The sequence below is a fragment of the Monodon monoceros genome, unplaced genomic scaffold (assembly GCF_005190385.1).
Source record: "Monodon monoceros isolate NGI ecotype Baffin Bay Population unplaced genomic scaffold, NGI_Narwhal_1 Super_Scaffold_16, whole genome shotgun sequence".
NCBI classification, from domain to species: Eukaryota; Metazoa; Chordata; class Mammalia; order Artiodactyla; family Monodontidae; genus Monodon; species Monodon monoceros.
Genome location: NW_021703772.1, coordinates 107,474,156 through 107,499,890, shown reverse-complemented (window position 1 = coordinate 107,499,890; position 25,735 = coordinate 107,474,156). Strand labels below are relative to the sequence as shown.

The 25,735-nt window shown below is 52.1% G+C and overlaps 1 protein-coding gene and 1 non-coding gene across 11 annotated transcripts in view; one reads left to right on the top strand and one right to left on the bottom strand.

Annotated features, from left to right (window-relative positions):
• Positions 1 to 14,898: 14,898 nt before the first annotated feature.
• Positions 14,899 to 25,735, top strand: part of BIN1 (bridging integrator 1) — a 55,302-nt gene continuing 44,465 nt past the window's right edge. For all 10 annotated transcript variants that reach the window (XM_029224905.1, XM_029224904.1, XM_029224903.1 and 7 more), the window contains exon 1: positions 14,899 to 15,094. In XM_029224905.1, the coding sequence (XP_029080738.1) occupies positions 15,011 to 15,094 (84 nt within the window). In that variant the 5' untranslated portion in view covers positions 14,899 to 15,010. The remainder of the gene's footprint in view (positions 15,095 to 25,735) is intronic.
• Positions 20,737 to 20,809, bottom strand: TRNAW-CCA. Its single transcript has one exon. It is a non-coding gene; the product is annotated as a tRNA-Trp (tRNA).

Below are 25,735 nucleotides of genomic sequence, written 5' to 3'. Positions count from 1 at the left end.
TTTATACATACATATATGTCTTTGTGACAGCTGGTAAAATTAAACTTAATATGGATTGGATATTAGATGATATTAGACATATTATCGTTGAAATTTTTAGGTGTGACAGTGGTAGTGTAATTTATGAGAATGCCTTATTCTTTGGAGATGCACTGAAGTCTCTAGGAGTGACGTGTCATGATATCTGCAGCTAAATTTCGAATGGTTCATATATATTATGTATATATTGAAATTATATATCATATATAAAATATATATGTTATATATAATATTATATACATGGTTTATATATAAAATTTATATATAATATATGATGTATACACTATATGTCTACAATGTATGTATATTTTTTAACCACATATATGTGGCTAAGTGTTTACAACTCTTGCATCGAGGTGATAGGTATATGAGGGTTTGTGGTATTATTCTTTCCATTTTTCTTTGTTTGTGAGATTTTCCATTAAGAAAAGTTGGAAAAAACTGTAGAATCAAAATAACAACGTAAATGTAATGTGATGGAAGATGTTCATACCTTGTAGGGTAGCACTTGGATGCCAGCTCTTGCTGCCGTTTTAATTTTCAGGTGCCCACAGGACTCGGTGTCATGAGAAGACTCAATTCTCCAAGTACTTTCTCTACTAAAACTATGGTCAAACCTTTTTACCGGGCATTATGTAGTTGTTTGGCCATCTCTTGATGCCAACAATGATGTATAAAATCTTTTATATTTACCATGAGATACAGTACTTGGTGACAGTATGACCCTAAATGGAAACATAAACTCCAGTCTGCTGTGGCTGACAGGTCTCAGTTATAAGGTGTCATGCAGATAAGGCAGGTACCAACATGGGTGGCTGCCCAGTGGGCCTCCATTCTATTCAGGGCACTGATTATGGCTCTGTGTCAGTTTTAATACTCACTTTCCCAAATTCCCTGTTGCTAAGCATGACATGTGACTCAGTTCTGGCCAATGGGATGAAAGTAAAAATGATTCATTGGGTGGGGCTTCTGGGTAACCTCTGTACAAGGGACACAGTTGGGGGGCATGTGGCTTCAATCCTTTACTCTTTGGCTCTCCTGTTGTCCCCCACTAAAACTGGAGGTGTAACAGACATCTTGCAGCTGTGACGATACACGTCCCACAGACTATTACTAGAGTAACAGAGTCAGAAGATGGAAGGAAGCTGTGTCCTTGATGACATCCTGGAACAGCTGCATTTGCCCTGCACTGCTTTTCCTCAGATTTCTTAACATCTAGGAGAAACAAACTTATATGTGTTTAAGCCAGTGTCTGTTAACTTAACTTGCATATAAATACATCCTTGAATGATTCATTTAAAATATACTAATGTTAGATGTTTACATTATCATATGTGCCATGAATGTTGATGCAAAAATTCTTAACAAAATATTAGCAAACGGAATTCAGCAATATATAAAAAGAACTATATACCATGACCAAGTGGAGTTTATTCTAGGGGTGCAAAGCTGGCTCAATGTTAGAAAAATCAATGTAATCCATCATATTAACAGTCTAAAGAAGAAAAATTATATGATTGTATTAATGGATGCAGAAAAAACATTTGACAAAATTCAACACCAATTCACAATAAAAAAAAAAACTCTTAGAAAACTAGGAGAGAGGACACTTCCTTAATTTGATAAAGAACACCTAAAAGAAAGCTACAACTAACATCATACTTAATGGTAAAAGACTAATGCTTTCACCCTAACATTAGGAACAAGTCAAGTATGTCCACACTTACCACTGCTACTCAACATAGTACTGGAAGATCTAGCCAGGGCAATATGTAAAAAAAAAACAAAACAGAACAACCAAACCAAATCAAAACAGAAACAATAAAACCCAAACAAACAAAAAAAGGAAATTAAAGGCATATAGATTGAGGAAGGTAGAGATAAAACTATCCCTATTTGCAAGTGACATATTGTCTACATAGAAAACCCTGAATAAAGAAGACAAAGAAAACCTAAATAAATGGAGAGACATATAGTGTTCATGGGTTGTAAGACCTAATGTGAAAAGATGTCAATTCTCCCCCAAATTGACATACAATGCAATTCCTCTCAAAATCCCAGCAAGAAATTTTGTGGGTATAAACAAGATTATCTTGAAATCTATATGGAAATGTGAAGGAACTAGAATGGCTTTTTCATTTCAGCCCCAACTATTCTGACACCAGTGGATGTACTGCCATACAATTCTGACACTACCCACCCAGAGTTAGCCCAGACCTCACAAATCAAAGGTCAAAGTCACCAGCAAGACTACTCCCACTCCGGACTCCAGCTGCAAGCGGGGTCCCAGGACACCTGCGCTTCTGATGAACTGCCTACAAATCCGGGGGTTCCCACCACTTCCGCAGATTAGATGATTCACTAGAACATCTCACAGAACTCAGGAAAACACTATACTTATGATTATAGTTTAATTATAAAGAATACAAATCAGGAACAAACAAATGAAGAGACACATAGAACAAGGTCTGGGGGGAACGGCAGATTTTTTGTGCCCTCTTCCTGTGGAATCAAGGCACATCAACCAGGAAGGTCCACTGAGCTTCAGTGTCAGAGTTTTTATTGGGGCTTTGTTATGTATTGAATCATTGGCCATGTGATTGAACTCAATCCCCAGTTCCCCTCTGCTTCCCCTGAGGTCAGAGGTTGGGCTGATATGACACGGCTCAAAGCCCCAACCCTCTAATCACGTGCTTAGTCTTTCTGGTGACCAGCCCCCATCAGGAGTCATTTCATCTTTTAGCATAAAATCAGGTGGGATTCGAAATAAAATCAGGTGGGATTCGAAAGGGCTCATGAATAATAGACATTTCTATTACTCTGGAAATTCTAAGGATGTCTTCTCTCTTCCAGGAACCCAGGACAGATGCTAGTCAATTCTTTATTATATGATAATAGCTAAAACAACTTTGAGGAAGAAGAAAGTATGAGGAGACCCTCTATCTGTTGTCATGACTTGTTATATAGCTAGCTTTATTCACACTGTGGTATGAGCAAAGGAATAGACCCATAGGTCAATGAACAAAACAGAGGACCTAGAAATAGACCATACAAGTATGGCCAACTAATTTTTGACAAAGGTAGTAAGAAAATTCAGTGGAGGAAGGAAAGTCTTTTCAATGCGTGGTGCTGGATCATTGGATATCAATAGGCAACCCAACACCTCACATCTTTTACAAAAATTAACTCAAAATGGATTGTAGATTTAAATATAAAACATAAAGCTATCAACCTTTTAGAAGATGAGATAGGAGGAAATCTTTGGGACCAAGGGTTTTGTGAAGATTTCTTTTTCTTGTTTTTTTCCTCGGCCACGCCATGCGTCTTTAAGTATCTTAGTTCCCTGACCAGGGATTGAACCGAGGCTGTCAGCAGTGAAAACGTGGAGTCCTAACCACTGGACTGTCAGGGAATTCCCAAGAGTTCTTAAATATGACGCCAAAAATTCAATTTCTGAAAGAAAAGAAAAGGATACATTGGATTTCAAAATTAAAAGCCTTTGTTAAAAAATATCCTGTTAAATGGATGAAAAGAATTAGCTTCAGACTGTGGGAATATATTTGCAGACCACATAGCCAACAAAGGACAATGATCTAGAATATATAAAGAGCTCTCAAAATTCAACAGTGGAAAAACAAGCAATCTGATTAGAAAATAGATAGAAGACATGAAGAGACATTTCACTGAAGAGGATGTACAGATGGCAAATAAGCACTGAAAAGGTGTTCAACCTCATTAGCCATCAGGCAAATGCAAATGTAGACTATGATGAGTGATTACTATACACCTATCAGAATGGCTAAAATGAAAAATAACACCAAATGCTGGCAAGGATGCAGAAAGCCTGGATCTCTCATACTTTGCTGGTGGGAAGGTACAATGGTACAGCCACTCTGGAAAACAGTTTGGCAGTTTTTAAAAAAAGGAAACATACGCTTATCATATGACCTGTCGATTGCACTCCTGGCTATAAACACTCTGGGATAAATACCAGAGGGATAAAAATTACGTTCACACAAAAACATGTACACGATTGTTCATAGCAGCTTTATTTGTGGTTGTCAAAAACTGGAGTCAACCCAAATGTCCCTTAATAAGTAAAGGGCTAAGCAAGGTTAGGTATGTCCGTCCATATCATGGAATACTACTCAGTAACACCAAGAAATGAACTATGGATGGATGAAAAAAGCCCATCTCAACACATGGCATTCTCTATGAATTCCATTTATACGACATTCTTGAAATGACATCATGGAATTGGAGAATGAATTAGTGGTTGCCAGAGTGGGAGGAGGGTTGGAGGAGGGTATGACCATGATGGGACAGCACCAGGGAGGGCTTTGTGGGCCGGGATAATTCTGCATCTTGACCATGGTGATAGTTACTATGAATCTGCACGTGTAATGAAGTGACAGAAAGCTATACACGTATATTGGACTAACGGCACATTCCTGGTTTTACATTGGATCATAGTTATGTAAGATATTACCACTGGGGGAAATGGGGTGGAGGGTACATGGGATCTCAACTACCTTGTCACTTCCGGTGAAACTGTCATTATTTCAAAATTAAAAGTAAAGAGTAATGGCCTATATGGAAAAGAATCTTAAAAAGAGTGAATATATGTATATGTATAACTGATTCACTTTGCTGTACACCTGAAGCTAACACAACATTGTAAATCAACTCTACTTCAATAAAAGTTAAAAAAAAATAAAGTTAAGGAAAAAAATGAAAAGTAAAGAAAAAAATGATGGCAAAATAAAAACTTCTTCAGAAAAAAAAATTATTAGGATGGAGTGTATCAGGCCCACAACCCCAATTGGAGAATCACGAAGTGGGGGCAGAGGGGCTGGGATCGAGCCCTACTGGGTGCAGATACATCCTGGTTGCCCGGCAGGTGCACTGATGAAGTGAGCTGTACTCGCCCCAGAGGAGAGCGCCGTCTAGTCAAAAGGGTCCGGGTAACGTAGCATCCCGTGCTCTCTGCTTCCCACTCTCCTCTGCTTTTTCCGAGCACTCAGTGCATCAGTGCTGTTGGACATGGGGCACACGGTGATGAATAAAGGTGGAGGTCTCCTCCTTGGAGGGACAGGTAACACAGTGGAAGAAGAGGTATCGGGTCCCAGAGCAAAGGCACTGGCCCAGCTGGCGGACTTGGGGAGGTGTCCTGGGTGGCAGGAGTCTTGAACTGGGTTTAGAAAGATGAGCTGGAAGCAGTGAGGCAAAGAAGGAGATGCTGGTCATTTATTCTACAATCTCTGGGGAGGCAGTGAAGGGTAGGAGAATGGCATGATCTGATGAACATTTAAGAAAAATCTCCGTGGGCAGTGGAGAGGGCAAGTTGGTTTGGGGAAGGCCAGGGTCCAACCCAGAGGACAATGCCGGGGGGAGGTGAGGGCCCTGGAGGAGGGCAGACTATGGGCACGCGGAGAGGGTTCAGATGGAGGTGGACCTGGGGGCTGAGTTAACCAGGGCTTTGTAGATGCAGCATAGATACAGTGGTTCCAGAGCCCCGGCCAGGCCCCCTCCAAGAATGCCTGGAACTCAGCTTCCTCTGGGCTGCCAAACTGTCCCCGCCTGGACCCTGGGGCAGGGTGGACCCTGCCCTGGGCTACCTCATATCCTTCTCTGAGCTGCCAGGCCAGGAGTCTGCTCACTGCTTGGGAATGTCTTAGTTTCTGCAGATGACTTGCACGGGGTCAGGCTTTTTGAGTGATGCTTGCTGCAGGGACCCGCACCTCCCCCATCCCCCCAGGAGCTGCAGCACCTCCAAGGGGTGTCTACGTTGGTGTGGATGCAAAAGTCATTCAAAGTGTGTATGCTTGTTCGGGTTTCTCTCCCACTTGTAGAAGTTTTGGCAACAGCGCTTTATATTATGGATGATCGTCTACTATTGGGTGCTTCACAGGGTGTCGTTAGTCTCCTTCCAGACTGAAGACTCCTTGTGGGCAGGCACCTTGTGGGCGGGATTCTCCTGTGTGTGTCCCCAGCTCGCAGGGCTGGCTGGCTCAGTGCTGGCTGAACACTGACCGGAGATTTAACTGCTTGGTCGGCTGAACTACTCCAGCCTTTGTCTCTGCACTTAGAGGCAGGCTGTGCTGGGGCCTTATTAGGCTGTTAAAAAGCACCTCCCTGCTCCATGTTTACAGTGGGGTTCACGTAAACTATATATATGTGTATGTGTAAATATACACACACACAGGATAGTATTTGGAATGCTAACCACTGTTTCTCTTATCAGCAATTTGTTACCCGCTACCCTCCCTGGTTCAAACAAATGAGCTCTCTGTTTTCATTGCTTCAAGGAATGGATCAAATTCTTGGCTTTTGACTTTTATTTTATTTTTTAATTTTTAAATTTTATTGAAGTGTAGTTGATTTACAATGTTGTGTTAATTTCTGCTGTACAGAAATTATACATTTAAATACATTCTTTTTCATATTCTTTTCCATTATGGTTTATCTCAGGATATTGAATAGAGTTCCCTGTGCTATACAGTAGGACCTTGTTGTTTATCCATTCTCTATATAATAGTTTCCATCTGCTAATCCCAAACTCCCAATCCACCCCCCCCCACTCCTTGGCAACCACAAGTTTATTCTCTATGTCTGTGAGTCTGTTTCTCTTTCATAGTTAAGTTCATTTGTGTCACATTTTAGATTCCATGTATCAGTGATATCATATGGTGTCTGTCTTTCTTTTTCTGACTTATTTCACTTCATATGATGATCTCCAGGTCCATCCATGTTGCTGCAAATGGCATTATTTCGTTCTTTATATGGCTGAGTAGTTTTCCATTGTACATGTATCTACTACATCTTCTTTATTCATTCCTCTGTCAATGGACATTTAGGTTGTTGGCTTTTGATTTTTAAAAGTCTGGACCTGTTTATAAGCCAGTAGGCTGGGGATGGTACCTGACAAGTTAGTCGAGAGCAAGCGTGCCTCCTTTCAGATCAGAAATCTATTCTGAAGGTGGGATTGTGGAGAATCAGAGAAGAGAATGTGGCTTCTTCTAGGTTCAGAAAGAGGCCCCGACCCTGCCGCCAGGACCAATCCCCGGGACAGGGAGAGGGATGGAAATCTGGGTTTGGGAGAATCTGAGAGCAGGGTACACTTTGCCCAGAGTCCCCAGCTGTCACGTGTAAGCCAGGAGAAACCTGCCCATCCTGTCTGGGCAGTGGGCCCTAGGGAAGCTTCAGAAGGTTCCCTGAGGCCCCAACATGGAGGGAGAAACAAAGTGATTCCTTAGGTCTGTTCTGAGAGGCTGCCAAAGCTAGGTGTCCTAAAACTCAGTCATGAGGGAAGGGGGCTATTTCTCCCATGCCCTGGAACAGACCCACGATGCAGCTGGATGGCTGACACAAGGATCCCAGACTGGAGAGAAGGGCGGGAGAACGATGCTATGGTGTGTGGAAGTGGCCAGGAGACACACATGAGGCCAGAGCTTTCTATGTCTGGAGACGTGGGAGCAGGGGGCAGGGGGCAGGAGGGACCTGCCGGGGAAAGAAGGGTTTAAGAGTGAAGAGTAAAGGGAGTCAAGTTTTTCCTGCACAGCCAGGACTGTGGCTTGAGATCTGTCCCCACTACCTTTGAATGCACATCTTTTCAGCCATTTTTTATTTAAGGAAGCATTGTTGTGTTTGGGGGGTAGGGGGAAGGACCCATTGAATTGGACATTGTCAGATGTTTACTTAGAATGAACAAAAACTATTATTATGTTTTCTGTCCCACTCTGTAAAATATAAAATGCGAGAAACATGATTTCATTGCAAGAGTGATGCTGGCCACCTGCGCCCTGTGAATGTGCATCACTGTCTGCCCGCCACACCCCTGCCCCCATAGGTCCACCAGTGAGAGCTCGGCTGAATCCTTGGTGCTTCCACCAGCCCCTGGGGGCCAGGAACTAGGCTGGGGTGGTAGAAACTGGCTTTAGAAGCAATACAGGTCTGCAGGAAATAAGTGAATTATGCACGGTCAAAGACGTATAACCATAAGCAAATGCAGCATACTTAATGCAGCAAATGTCAGAGAGAGAGGAGGTGACAAGGGTGGGGCATATATGAAAAGACAAAAAGGCAGGTGCCTTGGAATGAGTGCAGCCTGCCCACTGATAAGCCATCAGCTCCAGCTACTCTCCAGGTAGGTCTCCGTCCTCTGGTGCTGTGTGCCTTCCCTGAGCTTGGGGGTGGAGGGGATCAGGCCCAGGGCCAAGTGCAGTGGCCACATCCCGGTTACATACGCTGAGTGACTGATCTGTGCCCAGCTGATGGAGGGCATTGGGGGTCAGAGCTCATCAGACCCAGTGCCTGCCCCTCAGGAACCTCATTTGGAGGCTGTGGTTCTCCAACTGAGCATCAGGTCCACTCAAAGGCAACCACAATTCCATGCAGGTGTTGTCACTTCTCAACCTGGGGTCTGAGCAAGAAGTGATTCTTCCCCTCAAAGGATCATAAACTCCTCTCCCAGCTCCTATTATCCCCATGGCCAGGAGGAACACAGTGGATGCTGAGTTAGTGAAGAATTGGGTCCCAGAGTGCCTTCTCTTCACTATTACAGAATGACATTTGGGGGGTGGGTGCTAGGTGTGTGAGAAAGGCAAGCACAGGATTCTGGGGAGCCTAGAGGAGGGTCACTTAACCCTGCCTGAATTCAATGGGTGGAAGAAGGCTCTCTGGAGGAGGAAACAGGTGAGCTGGGTCTGAAGGGTGAGGAGGGGTTGTCAGGTAGCCAGGTGAGGAAACTAGGGTAGGAAAGTTCGGTATGTCTGTACATGTCCTCAGGAAGGACACATTCAAAGCTCCAGTGCATGTCGGAGCCTGTACGGGCATGGGTGGGATGAGCTGGGCAGCTCCTCTCTATTCAGGTGTCTGTCTGCATCCAGTATGCTCAGGAGGCGAAACATGCAGCTGTGCCCACAATTAGCTTTTAGGCATATACGATGAACCTGAGTAGAAGAAGAGGTAGGAGGAAAAGGCAGGAAGAAAAAGAAAAATTTGCCATGAGGAAAGGAGGAGGAATCTGAGGCAAGGGAAGAGGTGGTTCTGGGCAGAGTTCCGGTTGCTCTACATCTTCACCAAAGATTGGTGCTGTCAGTCTTTTTAGTTTTAGCCATTTTGGGGAGTGTGTCGTGTTAGCTCATTGTGGTTTTAATTTGCATTTGCCTAAAGACTAATGAAGTTTAGCGTCTTCTCATGTGCCTATTACCACCTTCTTTGGCCAAGGGTTTCTTCAAATCATTTGCCTTTCTTTTTCCTGTTTTTTTTTTAATGTTTTTTTTTAAAAAATGGATTGTTTGCCTTCTTCTTATTGAGTTACAATAATTATTTATATATTCTGGATCCAAGTCCTTTGGTAGATATACGTATCATGGGTAGTTTTTATCTGAGGGGATTACTTCTTCATTTTCATACAGTGTAATGGTGTCTTTAGAAGAGCAGAGTTTTTAAATTTCAAAGAAGTTCTATTTATCAATTTTTTTTTTTTTTGGAGTACGCGGGCCTCTCATTATTGTGGCCTCTCCCGTTGTGGAGCACAGGCTCCGGACGTGCAGGCTCAGCAGCCATGGCTCACGGGCCCAGCCGCTCCGCGGCATGTGGGATCTTCCCAGACCGGGGCACGAACCCGCGTCCCCTGCATCGGCAGGCGGACCCTCAACCACTGCGCCACCAGGGAAGCCCTATCAATTTTTAATGGTAGCTTAATATTAAAACATACCAAAATTTAGAAATTAACTCATTTAACCAACCCATGCTTGGACATTTAGGCTGTTTCCAACTTTTCACTATTTTTCTTGTAAGGAATGTCATTGTACTTATAACTGTTTCAAGGATAGTCTCAGATGCATCTTAGGGTGAAAAGGTTTGTAAGGCTTTTGTTATACACTCTGAAAATGCTTTCCTAAAGGGCTCCTCATACACTGTAAATGAAGTCCAGTTTCAAGGAACTGGCCAGTCCTCTTAGTATTCCTTCCCAGAGCTTGCTAGTTTGTTCATAGATAAATGAAACTTTAGAAATGCTTAAAAACATACATGTGCAATCTTGTCATGACACTTTGTTTAGTAAACCATTTTTTCCCCTAGATAATACAAAGACAATTATAATAAATTTCCAGTGAGCATTTCCAAAGGCTGGCATCTTACTTCTAAAGGAACTCAGCCATGATTTTTTGAAGGATTGCTGGGCAAAGGGCTATTTGCTTTTCTGTACCTCTGTTGACCCATCTCTAAAGCTGGCAAAGGTCAGCCTACTCTGTCTCACTAGCAAAGAGGGCCACAAACCAGAGACACTGTCCCTGACTCTCAGGACAGGATGTCATGATAGTAACCATTTGCTGAGGCCACTAAGCCCTGGGCAGGGACTGCTAGGTTACCTCTAATCCTCAGCAAAAGCCTTGCCTGGTGATACTCTTGCTTCAATTAAAAGGAGCAGGCAGCGACTGGCCCAGTTCACACCACTAAGAATCACAGAGCTGGGGCCTTTTGGCTCTGAAGCCTAGGCTGCTGTTGTCATGTTTTTGGTCTATTACCTTTCAGCCACACCATAGACCACACACAGGTCAACAAATGTTTAAAGACACAGGGGAGGAACACAGGGAAGTCTATTATCTTAAACATTTTTTTGCTCTTGGAGATTTCATTTGCCGGTGGCCAAAGGGAGTTACTGGTTTTTGCTGGAAGCCTTGGAAATATCCTGGGGCTGGTTGGTGGCCCGGTGACTGGCCTGTTCCCCAGCCCCTCCTGCATGCCCTGGTTAAAATGGATGAAAACTGGAGCTGACCATCTGGGTCAATAGGTTTGGAAGCAAGTAGGCGGAGCCTGGAGACAGGTCCCCTTTCAGAAGGTCCCCTGGAGGGCTGTCTTCCTATCTCTGCAAAGGTCCCCTCCAGGATAGTGGACATGCCCGGGAGAACAGATAGGTATCAGCACTGAGGACCAGCTTGAGCCCAGGCTGTGAATGGCATGTCCTTAGCCTCTTTCCACCTGTATTCTGAACGCCTACTCCTTAACTAGGTACTCGGACGTCCCAATTTGCCCAGGACAGTCCTGGTTTAGGTCTAATATCCCAGTGTCATTGTTTTTTCCCACTTTCCCTCAAAACTATCCAAGTTTGGACATTTCATCTTAATTCAGATGGGCCAGATAGAGGCACTCAAGAGAAACTCTACCTTGAGGATACTTGCGTTAGGGATTCACCAGGGTTGTCTCTCAGAAGAACATTATTTTGATAACGATATATCAGTCATGACAACTGCAGGTGACCTCACATTGGCTTTAGCAAGAAAACAAATGTATTGGTTGGTTTAGTTGGATAGTGGGAGGTAGGGAGTGGGCAGGATTCAAGCATGACTGAAACCACGTTCTCAAACAATATCGTTATGACTGTCTCTCTGCCTCTGTTTCTCTCTCTGTCTCCGTCTCTCCAACTCTCAACCCTTGTTGACTTCATTTGCTAGGCAGGATCTTTCACACGGTGACCAAGCTGACTTCTGGAGGCTCCACACTTACATCTCGTGTATTAGCAACCCCAGCAGAAAGAGGAACTTCTGTGTCCTACAGGCATATATTCCTACAAGGCCAGGGAAGACTCTTATTGGCTCTACTGGGGTCATGGGCTCATCCCTGAGCCAATGGTTATGGCCTGGGTGAATGGCTCACCTGGGGTATGCATGCATCATGGTGCAAGGGACAAGGCAGCATCAAAAAAGGACAATTAGCTGGGCAGAGTAAATTTATAGCATCTGCTAATCACTGTACAGAGCCACCATTTACAGAGTCACTTCTAATATTCCAGGAGCTTTATATATATTGTTCTTTATTTCCACAACAATCTAAAGAGTGTAATACACTCACATATTGCAGATGACGCTTGAACAGTTTAAATGACATACCCAAGGATGGGCAAGCGGTAAACTGAGGAGCTGACTTCTGACTCTAGGTCTGACTGGCCCTCCTACAATGTCATGGTGACATTTTACACTTGGAGGGAGTGAGGATAATTTGAGCCAGGGGCCCTTCTTGGACACCATATCACACATATGCTGCCTGAAATAATGCTTCTGGAAAGACATATCCCCTTTCGGTTCTGCCTGTAGATTCTTCTGCATCCTCCCTGCCTCTCTAAAAGATGAAGCCAGCTGTCCCAGGAGGAAGGTATGAAGATGGTCTGTTCCCCATTCTGGAGATGGCCAGGTGCTAGGTGATCCCAGCACAGGACCTAGCAGCCTTCGGGTAAACCTGTCTTCTTCAAGTCTCCACCTGTAAGAGAATGGCACAAAGTTCTACTGCTACTGAACACAGGATTACTCTGACTGTCAAAAGAGTATAAAGCAAAAATCTTGCTTTGTAAGACAGAATGATGCTGGTGATGCTAAGAGTCATAGTGCCATCTCAGAGCGTCTGACTCAATTCTTGAAGGATAGAGGGAAAACATCACGCAGTGCTCTTTTTTCTCCAAGGGACAGGAGGACTTCCCTTTGCCCACCTGAGTCCTTCATGGTTTTTATCCTGTGTGTTGACGGTATTTTTTGAGGTTTAAAAAAATTAAATTTTTGCGTACCCTCAAACAGGTGTTTTTTTAAGTCAATACTTCCTCCAATGGTTTTGTGCTTTAAAAAGTCTTTCCAATCTAGGGATCGGATAAAGAATTATCCTTTTTAAAGATAAGAGCTGTGCGTATTTTTTAGTTATGAAGGCAACATAGCATATTACAGAATATTTAGGAAATTAAGGGGAAAAAAATCAGCCATCATGCCTTGATTGTATCACATCTACTTCCTCGTGCATGGTTCTTTCGAGTCTTTTATCATGAGCACTTACTTTTATGTTGTTGCAAGGAGAGGGCATGCACGATTTCCTATCATCTCCTTTTCACTCATAATTATACTTAAGCATTATTTTCATGTTGCTACACAATCTCTGTAATTGTTTAAAACGATCCTCTAATGGTCTCTCTGGTCACCGTGCTGTCTAGCTAACCCTATCCTGCTGATAACCATTTAAGTTGCCTCCAATTTTTCTGTCAAGTGGTATTTTGAAACACCAAAGTCCAGTGAAGCAGAATCTCCCACTGTTCCCTGGAGGCTGACTGTAATATGATTTGACTTCTGCTCATTTCCTCCTTTCCTCAGAGGAGGACTGGAAGAAATCGCTCTTAGAGAATGGTTAGAAGAATGCCAAACATAAAATTAGGAGGAGAGGGACCATGAGGTGAAAGCTTGATGAGCTTTTAGGAGAAAGCTGCCTTAGAAACTGCACTGTTTAGGTTTTGTTCTTGTAACTCAGGAATCGGGCATGAGTTTATTATCATAATAATTTTGACAAAATGCCTTCCCCTCATGCAGTGCTTGGTGCTTTTCCTGGTATGCAGTTCTGTGTATCAGCTGAGGGCCTTAGTGCTGGAGGGCCTGGGTCTGAATCTCTGCTTATCTCTTTGACCTTGAGCAGCTGCAGAGCCTCAGTCTGTCTTTCTGCAAAAAGGAATAATAATAGGCCCAGAGGACTGAAGTCCTGAGCACTCTTGGGGAAATACCAGAGGAGTAGCCAGAGAGGTTGCAGAGGAGCCTTCCCGGGGAGCACAGGCCAAACCTTTTTTTCCTGGGCCTCGGTTTCTCCATGAGTATGGCAGGCTTGGTGTATGGTCTGCAAGAGCCTTTCCTGCTCCTCCCAGAAGCCTCCAGGGGGCCCCTGCCCTGGCTCCTGCCTGGGTGCTGGACATGTCCAGTCCTCTTCAACAGGGCCTCCAGGACTCCTCTCAGCATTCAACTCAGCCCACAATTCCTGGGACACACCCTGACTTCCAGGACGGCAAAGTGCTGTGGCATCCTTCCAACCCCTGACATGATTTTGGGGAGGGGTGTGGGTGGGATCAGTAAACCCAATGCATATTTATTAATTTTGAACAAGTGTCATTGGTCCGTTGGCAAAGTTGTCATCGGTCGGTTAGCAATTACCTTATCTTCTCTTTGGATAATGACAATTACTCATTTTTCTTCCAGCAGGGCATAGGAGATCACCCAGTGTATAGTGGTTGGAGAGCCTGGGATGTGGAGTCAGAGGTCTGACTCCAGGCCTCTCTGTGCCTCGTTTGCAAAATGGGAGAAATACTAGCACCTACTTCATCGGGCTGTCCTGGACACGGACCGAGATAATGCCTGTCCATGAGGCACTTAGCAGAGTTCCAGGCACACAGGAAGGCTCGGTACTGTTAGGCTGCTGTTATTATAATAATTATCCGCAAATTAGAAAACCGAGCGCCTGTTTGGCAAGGGACTAGGCAAGGGGAACAGTTCACAGGTGGCGCCCTGAGAGCCCAGGTCGAGAAGGGTGAACCTAGAGGCCAGGAGGAGGCCGAGCGTCGAGAAGGGGGGCCAGAGGTGAGCCCCGGGAAAGAGAGGCGTATCCAGTTGGGCTGCGCGCTCCAGCCCGGGCCCCCTGATCGCCACACACTTTATCTTTGATTTTTGAAAGCACCCTTCTCCTCCATCTGGCCTCCTTTCCGGGGCTGAGGAAAGGAAAGACGGCCCGCGGCGGCGCCGGACCTAGGCCTGTCGTATTCGTCCCAGCCCCGGGGCGGTGTCATCGGAAGGTCCCGGGAGTCCCGCTCGCCACCTCAGCCGCGGCGACGGTGGGCGCCGCTCCCTCCTCGCTGGCCGAGCGGTTCCGGCGCCCGGGTGGCCCTTTAAAAGGCCGTGTCTTGTCCGGAGGGGGCGGCGGGGGGCGCTGACCGCCGCCTGAGGCCCGGCCCCTCCTCCCTCCCCCTCCCTCCCCCTCCCTCCGCCAGTCCGTCCCTCCCACGGTCCCTGTGTCGCTCGCTAGCTCGCTTGCCGGGCGCACGCTCCGCCTCCGCCAGTCGGCTCGGCGGTCTAGTGCGCGGCGTGGAGCGGGAGCCCGGGCCGGACGCGCGGCCGGGGGCCGGGGCTGGGGGCTGGGTAGATCGGAGCCAGCCACCGGGCAAGCCTGAGCCGCAATGGCTGAGATGGGCAGCAAGGGGGTGACGGCCGGGAAGATCGCCAGCAACGTGCAGAAGAAGCTCACTCGCGCGCAGGAGAAGGTGAGCGAGCCCGAGACCCTGCAGCCGCGCCGTCCGGACACCTGTCCCCCATCCCCGCGCCAGGGGCTGGTCCTGACCCCGGGCCGGGCCCTGTCACCTCCAGACGAGCGCTGCCGAGGGCCTTCGGGGGTCCACAGGCTGCGCCTCCCGGCGTTCTGGGTGCCCTTTGCCGTCCGCGTCCTCCGTCTCCTCTCACCCCCGGCGGGGTGCAGGAGAGGGCGCAGCTGTCCCGTCACCCCCCCCCCACCCCCACCGCCGCCGCTTTGTATCTTCGCGGCACCTCTGCAGAGGAGCGGCGGCCCCCGCTCTTCTCCGGGCGCGAGGTCCAGGCTCACCCCGCCCTGGAGGCCGAGGCCCAGAGGCTGGGAGGCGAGGTGGCGCCCCTAGCCCTCCGGGACCACTTGAGCCCTGCGGGCGGGGCCGGCGCTGGGGCGAGGGGGGTCTGCCCCTTGTCCCCAGGGTCGCTTAGTTCCGGGAATCCCGAGGCTGCCCCTCCGCTCGCGGGTGCTTGCGCGCCGACTCCAGGCCTCTGAGCGCTTCCTGCGCTCGCCGTTCCCTCCTCTCCACCCGCCGCTCCACCTTCTGTCCCCGTGGGCCGAGGGAGGGGTCAGGTTTCCCTTCCCGAGAGGTGCCTGCGACCTGGAAGCTCCGGCCCGGCTCCCGGGGAGCAGAGAGCTGCGCACCCATCGAGAGGTGCCCTCGCCAGAGCAGGGGCTTCGTGTTTCCGGCCGCGGGGAGAGAGGGTGGCGGCTCTGGCTTTGGGAGCCCACGGCCGGGGTGGGGAGCCGGCCCGGAGGAGGGGCGGCAAGCCGCCGGGGGTGTGGAGGGCCCCGCAGGAAACCCGACCCCTCGGCGCGGAGAGCCACTGTTTGCAGCCGGGGCTTCCCGTGGCCCTCGGACTGTGCAGGAAACGCGGGATTGGGCGGCAGGGGTCCGCGCCCGCCCGGCTTGCTATCCCTAGCCGCCTCTGGTTTATTGAATTGGATCACGCCAGCTGCTGACGCCACTTCCCCTGCCGACTCCAACTCAGAAATCTGAGATTGCAGAATCAGTGCTGCTGCCAGGGTGGCCCCCCGGTGCTCCCCTGGCCGGGTCTGTCCCCTCTGCCGCCCGATCCCGGAGACCGGCTGGCCTTCCCCCGCCAGGCTTGTGGCTGTTTATAAACAATGACTTTTGCAGCCGAGACCTGCGGGCTCCCTAAGGATGCAGCCACGTGACAGTGGGGGTGGGGGTCGGGGTGAGAGCGGCGGCGGCCTCTGGAGCTTCCCCCGCGCTTCCCTCCGAGTCCTGCAGCTCATCCTTGCGGTCCCGGGCTAAGGAGGTGGGTGGGTGGCGTAGAGGGAAGGGCCCTCAGCCAGACTCCAGATCTGGCCCGTCCCAGCTGTCCTCCTCCCCTCCCCAGGGCGGGACGAGGGATTAGAGTACCACAGATAGCTGGCTGGGGGCTGGGAAGGCTTCAGTCGCCCAGGTTGGGGGGAGGGGAGGGGCAGATGCCTCTGCCCTTGCTCCCCTGCACGGCTGGGTAATCCATTTAGGTGCCTGGAGCAGGCAGCTCTGGGTCTAAGCCTGCTTCCTGCCCCCGAGGGGCTGAGGAAGATGAATGGGAAGCCTAGGGAAGGCAGAGGCAGTTTCCCTGCCCCCAATCCAGTGACGCCTTAGTCTTCCCCGGCTCCCCTTTGCTTTTGCTGTGTCCCCGTTGCCCTACTTGCCTTGTTTCTGCAGCAGCATCTTTCAGTAATTTCAGGGGCAGTAGGCATGGGCTGTGTCCCCTCCGTGTACATGGCGAGAGGTCATCATTGACCCCACTGAGCTGCCCCCCCCCTCCTTAGCCTCTGTTCTGTGGCTGTGGGCAGTTGGTGGACAGCTGGTCAGCTGTGGATGCTGGCCGTGGCCAAGGGCCGGCCCTGCCCGAGCCTGGGCCTCATGGGACTGGAGTTGCTTAGTGTTCTTGCTGTTCTCTGCCCCGTGGGCTCTGGTTGGGAGATCTTCCCCAGCGGAAGCCAGAGCAGCACCACGGGCATCCTGGCCGAGTCTGGGAAAGTAGCCTCCCCTGTTGGCCCAGCTGCAGCCGCCTCCCAGGAAGCCCGATGACTTGACCCACGCCAGTCTCTCTCCTCTGCCCTCCGGAGGCTCAGAGTCTGCGTTGCCGCCTCGGTGCCGCTGACCTGGCTATCTCCTCCGCATCTTCAGGTGGCCCTCAGGACCATGTGTAACTCACAGTGGCAGTGGTCTCATAGGCACCCAGCCCCACCTCGCCTTGGTCAAATCTATGAGTAAAGGGGCAATTCCAGTGGTCCTGTTGCCACGGCAGGGTATTTCCTGAGCAGGGACAAGCAGGCGCTTGGGTGGAGGGCCTAGGTTGTATCTGCATAGGAAGAAGGGCCCCCATCTCTCCTCTTCTTTTCCGCACCCTCGATCTCCCCCCCGTGTCTTCTCTGTCCAGTTGTCCACCAGGATTCAGAGGGGGACGGTGAGGCGTGGGACAGCTTGCCCGCTGGTGCCCGTGGAGCCAGCTCTCCTGTCCCCCAGCTCAGTGACTCCCCGCTGGGCCCTGGCATTGCCCAGTGACCCGGCAGCATCCATCACCGGTCTGGGTGCTCCCTGGGGCTTGGGCAGATCCGTGTGGGCACCCAGCATTCACCTGGCCCCAGCGGGTGCAGAGTGACTGTTACGAAAAAACAAGGGCGTTTGGGGGCTTGGCTTGGGAGCCCTGACGCAGGCTCTGGGTGAGCTGATTTGTCCCGTGTGTGCTCCCTGGCCTTCCCTCATTCAGCGAATCCCGCCTGCGCCTGGACCTGTGCTGTGTGCCTGAGCCTGGGCTGAGCCCGGGGCGCTGCGGGGAGCAGGGTGTATGTGGCTCTGGCCGGCGTGGAGCTTACTGTCGTAAGGTCCTGAGGCCTCTGGAGGAGGAGGGTGTGAGAGGGTGTGAGACCACAGCGGAGGGCTCCCCGGGGTCCGCCAGCCAAGCATGGCACTGTCACCGCTCACCTCCCAGCCCCCAGCTGCCCCCAGGGTGCTCGGGTGCAGAGCGTGTGCCTGGAGTTCAGACCCAGGTACCATGAGGTCATCTTCCCGTCGCGTTTGGCTTGTCGGATCCTCTATAAATGACTCTGTCCATTTTTGGGCCTCAGTAGGTGGCTGAGCAGAGCCAAGTTGGGGTGGAGCCTGGGTCAGATGACAGAGAAGATTAGGGCTTGGTGGGCTGGGTCCCAGGGGTGATGGGACGGTTGGGGAGAAGGGACAGGTGAGGTGGGGGTATGCTCTGGCCTGCTTGCCCCGAGGTCCACTGCCCAGTAGTCCTCACGGGGCATGCATGAGAGAGGCCGGCCTGTGCTGGTGGAGCCGGGCCCACGGAAGGCGCAGGGGAGGAGGCTCTGCCCACTGTCTGCCCCCCGCCGCCGTCACCCCGCCACTGGCCCGGCGCTGCTGGGAGTGGGGAGGCCTGGCCCCGAGGGGCAGGGCCTGGGGCTGTCCGTGCACGCAATAGCGCTGGCGTGTCACAGCAGATGCTCCCTAGAGGGAAGGTGCAGTGGCAGTTATCTATAGGACCCCGACACATGGCCATGATGGGGCCACGCTCATCTGGGTGGTCAAGGCCTCCCGTGCCGTAGCCACGGAGGCCTCCTCAGTAGGAGCCAGGCCTTTGCCACCGGCTCTTATGCTCACGGTGGCCTTGAGAGTAGCCACGCCACACAGAAGGCAGGGGGCAGGGAGCCCGCCGGGTCTGCTGGATGGCCTCTGAGGCCCCGGGCCCTGGTCAGCAGTGGCTCTCCTCGGCCCCGACTTTCCACTGTCCTCCCCATCGGGGTGTCTGTCTCGCCCCTGAGTGTCCTCTCTCTCGTCCCCTCCCATGTTGGCTTTGCCTCCGTCACTCTGTACCTCCCTGCGCTGTGTCTCTTTCCTCTGATCTTACACAAGTGTTTCTGCACCTCTCCAGGCTCGGATCAGCTTCTCCCTGAACCCGAGTTATTTATGTAGATGGTTCATCTTGCCGGCACTGGAGAGAAGGCTCCTGAGCTAGGCGTCATCTCTGGGTGGGGTGTTTCTGGGGGCTCAGTGGATGTTTGGCTGAGGCCTGTGGGTGTGGGGAGGTTGCAAGCGTGACCTCCAGACTTCCCGGGCCCCGGCGGGCGGGGGTGGGCTGGGCCTCACCCCACTCCATCGAGTCTGCTGGCTTGTGGCAGGGCCCAAAGCAGGCTGTTTTGCCCAGGTCGCCTCACTGGGCTATCTGGGGCTTGGGGAAGGTGTTCCCCGGGGGCGGGGGGAACAGCTGTGGGTCAGGGTGCCTGTGGAGTGGGGGAGTGAGCCGCTGGTCACCCAGGGAAGGGGTGGGGTGTGTCGGGAGCGGAGAGGGGTACCTGGGCCGTCGATTTGGGTTGGATGTGATCAAGTCTTGAATGCTGGTGGGATCTGTGGATTCTGTGGACTCTCAGAGAGGCTGAGGCCTCAACTCTTCACCCTCCTTCTTCCGCAGATGACCTCGCCGTGTCCCCTTCTCACCTTCGCTCTCTGGCATTGCCCAGGCCCTTGCGCCTGGATGAGGCGATCTCTGCCCAGCTCGCCCCTCACCAAGTTGTGCTTCTGTTCCCCCCTTTCTGCCTTAGCCCGGCCTTGCCTGGGCTTTTGCCATGAGGTTCTAGAATCCCTGGGTCCTACCCAGGGGCGTGTCAGAGACAGACCCCGGGCATGGGCTCGGTAGGCAGCAGGTGGGGATCCTGGGTTCCCCTGACCAGCCGGGACCTTGGGCAGATGGCAGGACCCTCCTGAGCCCAGTTTCTTCATTTGTGAAGTGGGGGTAATGCTGGTTCCCCTTCACACGCCCGTCGTGGAGAGTAGGGCCTCGGACAGTTGCCCGTCACACAGCAAGTGCTCAGTGAGCAGAGCCGCACGATGACCCAGAGACCTCCCTCCCTGCCAGGCCCTTGTCCCAGCCCTTCTCCCTGGAGTGTCCATTACAGGCCTCTGCAGACAGCTAATCCCTGCTGAGCCCCTGAAGGATCAGGATTTGTAATGTTGTCCCAGCCCAGGGTGATATGTGTGTGTGTGTGTGTGTGTGTGTGTGTGTGTCCCCGTGTCTGTGTGTGTGTGTGCAGGGGAGTGGCGTGTGGCGGGGGAGGGAATTGCACAGTTCCGGGGTTGGGGCGGGAACTGGACTCAACTACACGTAAATCCGGTGGCCCTGGGTAAGTGTCCCCCCTCTCTGGGCTTCACTCTGGCCATCTGTAAAGTGATCACGGGGTTTGCTTCTTCATTTACTGGAAGAACCCACTGTGTGCTGGGCACCATCTTGGTTCTGTAGGGCTGAGCAAAACCAAGCCCCTGCCTGCCTGGAACTGACGTCTCGTTGGGGGAGACACTCAAGAAACGAAAAGTCTGGTGGCAGGTAGATACAAGAGCAGGGCAGGTTTTCAAACTCAGTGGAATGTGATGGCTCAGATCAGCCTTTCCTGAGCATTCCAGGGCCAGGTGCTCACATGGTGCAAGGGATTGATTTGGGAAGAGGCTGAGCGGAAGCTTCTGGCTCCAGGTGAGAGGGCATCTGGGGGATGATGCCTTCCTGTTTGATGTCACCCTGCTATGTGGTTTTCTAAAGCTCCTTTTTATTTATTTATTTATTTTTTGCGTGGCATGCGGGATCTTAGCTCCCTGACCAGGGATCGAACCTGTGCCCCCTGCATTGGAAGCATGGAGTCTTAACCACTGGACCACCAGGGAAGTCACTAAAGCTCCTTTTTTGGCAAGTCTCCTTTTGGGATTAAAGATGCAAAGAAAAGGACACCAGAGCTGAAGGCACTGACAGTGCAGACCAGTGCTGCTTTGTGGGCGGGGGCTCTCACCCAGGATGTAATAGGAGGTGGGAGGGGCCAATAAAAGAGGAGGAGGGAGACACCAAAGATGACCCATCCCGGGGAGGACCACTTAAAAGATTTTCACATGAAGCAGCAACTCAGGGTGGTGGCAGCCACACTCTAGGGAGCTGGGTTTGAATCCCTTCCCACACGTTACTACCTTTGGGCAGGTCACATTGACCTCTCTGAGCCTCAGTTTCCTCAGCGGAAGTCAGTGGTGAGAGCCACAGAGAATGCTGTGTGGATTAAATGGACACAAGTGAAGGGCAGGGCTGGTGGTTCTTGTGCCGGGGATGGGGCATGCCTCGTGGGACCTGGCTGGCATCTGGGGCTCCTGGGGCCTCCCCAAAGAGGCTGCCACCTCCCAAAGAGGCCACATCGTTCTGGACCGGGCAGCGAAGCTGGCTTAGTGCTGAGGGCTGGCAGGGGTCAGGGCTGGGGAATTGAGAAGAGAAAGGCAGGCTCTTCCTGTCCCAAGGGAAGCCTTTGTCAAATATTAACTTAAAAATAACCTGGTTTGGGGGCTTCCCTGGTGGCGCAGTGGTTGAGGGTCCGCCTGCCGATGCAGGGGACGCAGGTTCGTGCCCCGGTCCGGGAAGATCCCACATGCCGCGGAGCGGCTAGGCCCGTGAGCCATGGCCGCTGGGCCTGCGCGTCCGGAGCCTGTGCTCCGCAATGGGAGAGGCCACAACAGTGAGAGGCCCGTGTACCACAAACAAAACAAAACAAAACAAAACAAAACAAAATCAAACCTGGTTTGTTGCACACCTGCTGAGTGCCAGGTGCTTGGTGAAAATTCTCATCCACACTGCAAGCAGGGAGGTCATTATGATACCCATTCAGCAGATGAAGAAACTGAGGCTCAGAGCAGTGGTGTGACTTGCCCATGGGCTGTCCTGGTCCACTGTCTGGGGTGCTACCTCTTCCTTGGTGAGTAGGCCCTCAGGCCAGGGGGAAGGCCCAGATCATGCAAATAAGATGCGGATCTCTATCCAGGAGGGAAGGCCTGTCTGGGGGGGCGGGGTGTCATTTGACAGATTTTCGTCCCAAGATGTTCCCCACCATTAAATTAGATCTGGGGCTGCTTGTCTGCCCCTGGGTCCCCACGTGGGGTCTAAGCTTATACTTTGGGATGTGGCCTTTCTGTTTTGGGGGTGTTTGGTGGGCCCTGGGGTGAGGGGACAGCCTGGGGTTTCCTGAGGCAAGTCTAGGGACAGGAGTTCATACCTGCAAGTGAGGACAAATGAGGTGATGTGTGTGTGTTTTCCCAAATATGAAAGCTGCATCCGCTTTACTCAATATAAAGGAACACCCTTTATCCTGAGATTGTATCTACTTTTGTTCATATTGTTGCAACAGTGTTTCTTTTATGAAATGATGGTAATTCTGGTGGTTTCTTAATGTTTTGGGGGAGGAAATAGTCATAATACTGACCGCACCCCCCCTTCCTGCAAAACACACACACACACACACACGCACGCACGCACGCACACACACACACATACACACTGGCCGAAAAAAACACACACACGCGTGCGCGCGCGCGCGCACACACACACACACACACACACACACACACACACACAGGGAAGATTTTCCTGGTGTGGAATCTAAAAGTCTGGGCCCCAGTGCCCTGGGGCAGTTTGCTGCCCACCCTGTGGACTGGCTGCCTGGAGCTGGGGTATTGTTGGCTGCTCTCCTGGGTCCAGGCTTGAAGCAGGCCCGTGGTGGCCTGGGGCAAGCCCCCTAGAATATCTGCTCCACAAGGGTGGGTCCTGCCTGCTGCAGTAGCTGTGGTGCCCCCAGCTCTGCACACAGTAGGTGCTCAGTGCTTCCTTGTTGACGGGATGCTTGGATTCTTCAGGCAGGTAGAGGCAGGCTGACGGCTGGCAGAGGTCCGGGAGGCCCTGGGTTCAGGGTGTAGGGTGGGAGGGGGAAGGGCAATGTGGCTGCTGGATTTCAGGCCCCCAGAGAGCACAGGAGGCATCAGAGCCCAGGTCTTGGGGTCAGGTGCAGGGGGCGCATCTGGCCCTGGCACAGGCCATTCCGAGGGACCCCTGGGCAACGCTGCTTAGAACCTTCTCCGGCTGTAAAATGTCTCAGGGCTGTGATGGTGCTACCCTGAGCCTGGGGTTGCAGTGCTTGGGCCCAGACACTCGAGTTCTCAGGAGTGGGCTGGGGCCCTGCTGGAGAGCCCTCCTTGGCTTTGGGCCAAATGCCAAAGAAGGGTTGGCCTGGGCCGTCTGCAGGGGTCCTCTTCTGACCTGAGAAAGCTTTGAGGTGACCGGGGTGCCGGGGATCCCTGACCTGGAGGTCTGTGTGATTTGCTAGACCTGAGACTCATTGCCGCCCTCAGACCCACTTGGGCTTGCTCTCGGCTGGGCCTCTTCCCTCTGCCTCCTGGACCTCACCTTCAGCCCCAGTCCCTGACCCCAGGTCCCAGTGCCACGGCAGATGGGGTGGGATTGGGGCCACAGCGCTGGTGGAGGGTGGGCATTGGCCTTGGGTGCTGAGACCTGTCCATGGTGCCCCTGGGAGTAGACATTTGTGCCCTGTCCCCCCCATGCTGTGCCTGGGGTGACCGGCTGGGTCTCTGCTGCTGTCCCTGCTCTGTGGACAGGGGCCGAGCTTGCAGACATCTCTGCCTCTGCAGTGCGAGGGCCGCAGTAAGGCGGGGGCTGAGCCCCAGGGGCTGGGAGTGAGTGGGCGGCAGCCAGCAGCAGCCACCGCAGTGCTGGGGGGAGGGACTTGTCACTGTTGTCACTGCCAGTGGAGCTGGGGCTCTCAGGCCCTCAGAGGCCCTGCAAGCCCCCCCCCCATCCTGGAGCCCCCAGGGCACCTTTGTAGGGACATCAGAGCTGGCTCCTCGCTTTAGATGCCTGGACTTCTGGCGCTGAATTAGCTCTTCTTCCCCTTGTCATTCTCTCCTTCGTGGCCTGCCCATTGTGGGCCAGAGGGCTGAGGTCTGAGGGATGAAGGCACTGGGAGGAGAAGAGCTGGCCCCTGCCCTCCAGGAGCTCCCAGCCCCACACCCAGTGCCCATCACAGCACTCGGGGGAAGTGAGGGGAAGGACATTGGGGTCCTGAGGAGCCTCCCATCAGGCCTGAGCAGTCAGGGAAGACTGCTTGGAGGAAGTGGCATCTCCTCTTGAGGGAGTGACCTGGGTTAGGTTAGAATCCAGCTGTGCCCAGGAAGGTACGGGGGGGTCTGGGGCAGGGCTGCCATCCTGGAGTCCACTCCATCAGGGCTGGGGTCACAGCCTTCCTGGAAAGGCTGCTGTACGTCCTGTACCTCCTCCCAGTATGTGCAAACCTGCTTCTCTCTGTTTTGAGGCCACAAGGTGACACTGCGGAGGGGATGACACTGCTAAGCCTGTCGAGCTGGACAGCTGGGAGGGGTCAGTGGGCCAGCTCACCCCTGTTCAAGGCACCCCAGTGTGCTCCGCCCTTTGAGGCCAGACCAGATGGCCAAGTGGGGGATCCCCTAGGTCTTGGATCAGAGCCGGGGAGGGTCCTCAGAGGACGAGGGGTCATGCCAGCTGGTGGGAACGCTGGCTCGGAGTGCAGACTGCAGGGCGAGGAGTGCACGGCAGTAAGGTAACATTGTGTGCATGAGTCTCAGGGCCAGTGGCTGGCTGGTGAGGGGTCCAGGGCTCCACCCAGGCCTGTGCTTGAGGAGCTCTGCAGGGGCCGTGGGGCCGGAAGGCGGCTGGGGTGACGGGAGCGCCTTGCCAGCCCTTTTTCCGACAGCTGCTGCTACTTTCTTTGGACCTTTTGGTCACCTCGGCCTCTCCCCAGGACTGCGACCAACATGCTGGAGCCCTGGCGAGCCGGGTCCCGTCGCTGGGCACTGAGGACAGACCTGGCCCAGGGAAAGCTGGCCCGAGGGGTCTCCCTGCTGCTCCCACCCCAGCCCCATGTGGCCGCCCCTACTTCTCTGCTCCGAGACGGCATCACCTCTCTCAAGTCGTGTCCTCCAGCCTGTCAGTAACTATCTCGGGGCCAGATGTGGGTGATGGAGTGGATGAGGGTGCTGAACTGGGCCCCGGATCCCTGGCAGGTGGGCAAGAGTCAAAGAGAGATTGAACAAGGGAAGGGGAGGAAGGAGGTTGGGGTGAGTGTGGGAGAAAGACAGACCTGGACAGAGAGAAGGGAGCATGACCCCAGTGACCACCCACCTGCTCTGGGGTCCTGGGCAAGTCACGCCCTCTCTGAACCCCTATTTCCTCCTCTGTAAACGGGAATGGGAGTTCCTGCCCACGGGCTTTTGGAGAGGGTCCAGCAGGAAGGAACATGATCAGTGCCCAGTGCCTGGTGGTGGTGGAGGAAGTGATGCCGTCAGTGCCTGGCGGGGAGGACGCACAGGTTCTGTTCCAGGGAGCATCTTGCGGAACCCTGGGAACCCGCAGGTAGGGACCATTCTGGCTTTTGTGTTCTGATGACTGGATCCTTGAAATTGAACTGCAGTGCATTTTTGCTTCCTTTCTTTCCTGCATAGGCCGAAAACACTAAATCGGGAGGGGTGGTGTTGCCTCCCCCAGGAGGGAAGCCAGAGCCCCCCTGAGCCGGAGCATGATTGAATGGGTGGGGGGAGGGCAAACAGTTCCAGGTGGGCTGGGTTGAGGGGCCTAATGAGGGGAGGGACCTGGGGACATAGGTGAGGGGTCTCCCATCATTCATTCATTCGTTCATTCGAGGAACCCGATGCACAGCAGAAAGAGCTGGGGCTTGAGAGATGTGGGTTGAACCCTGGCTCGGCCACCGAGCCTCAGTCGCCCACCTAGGAACTGGG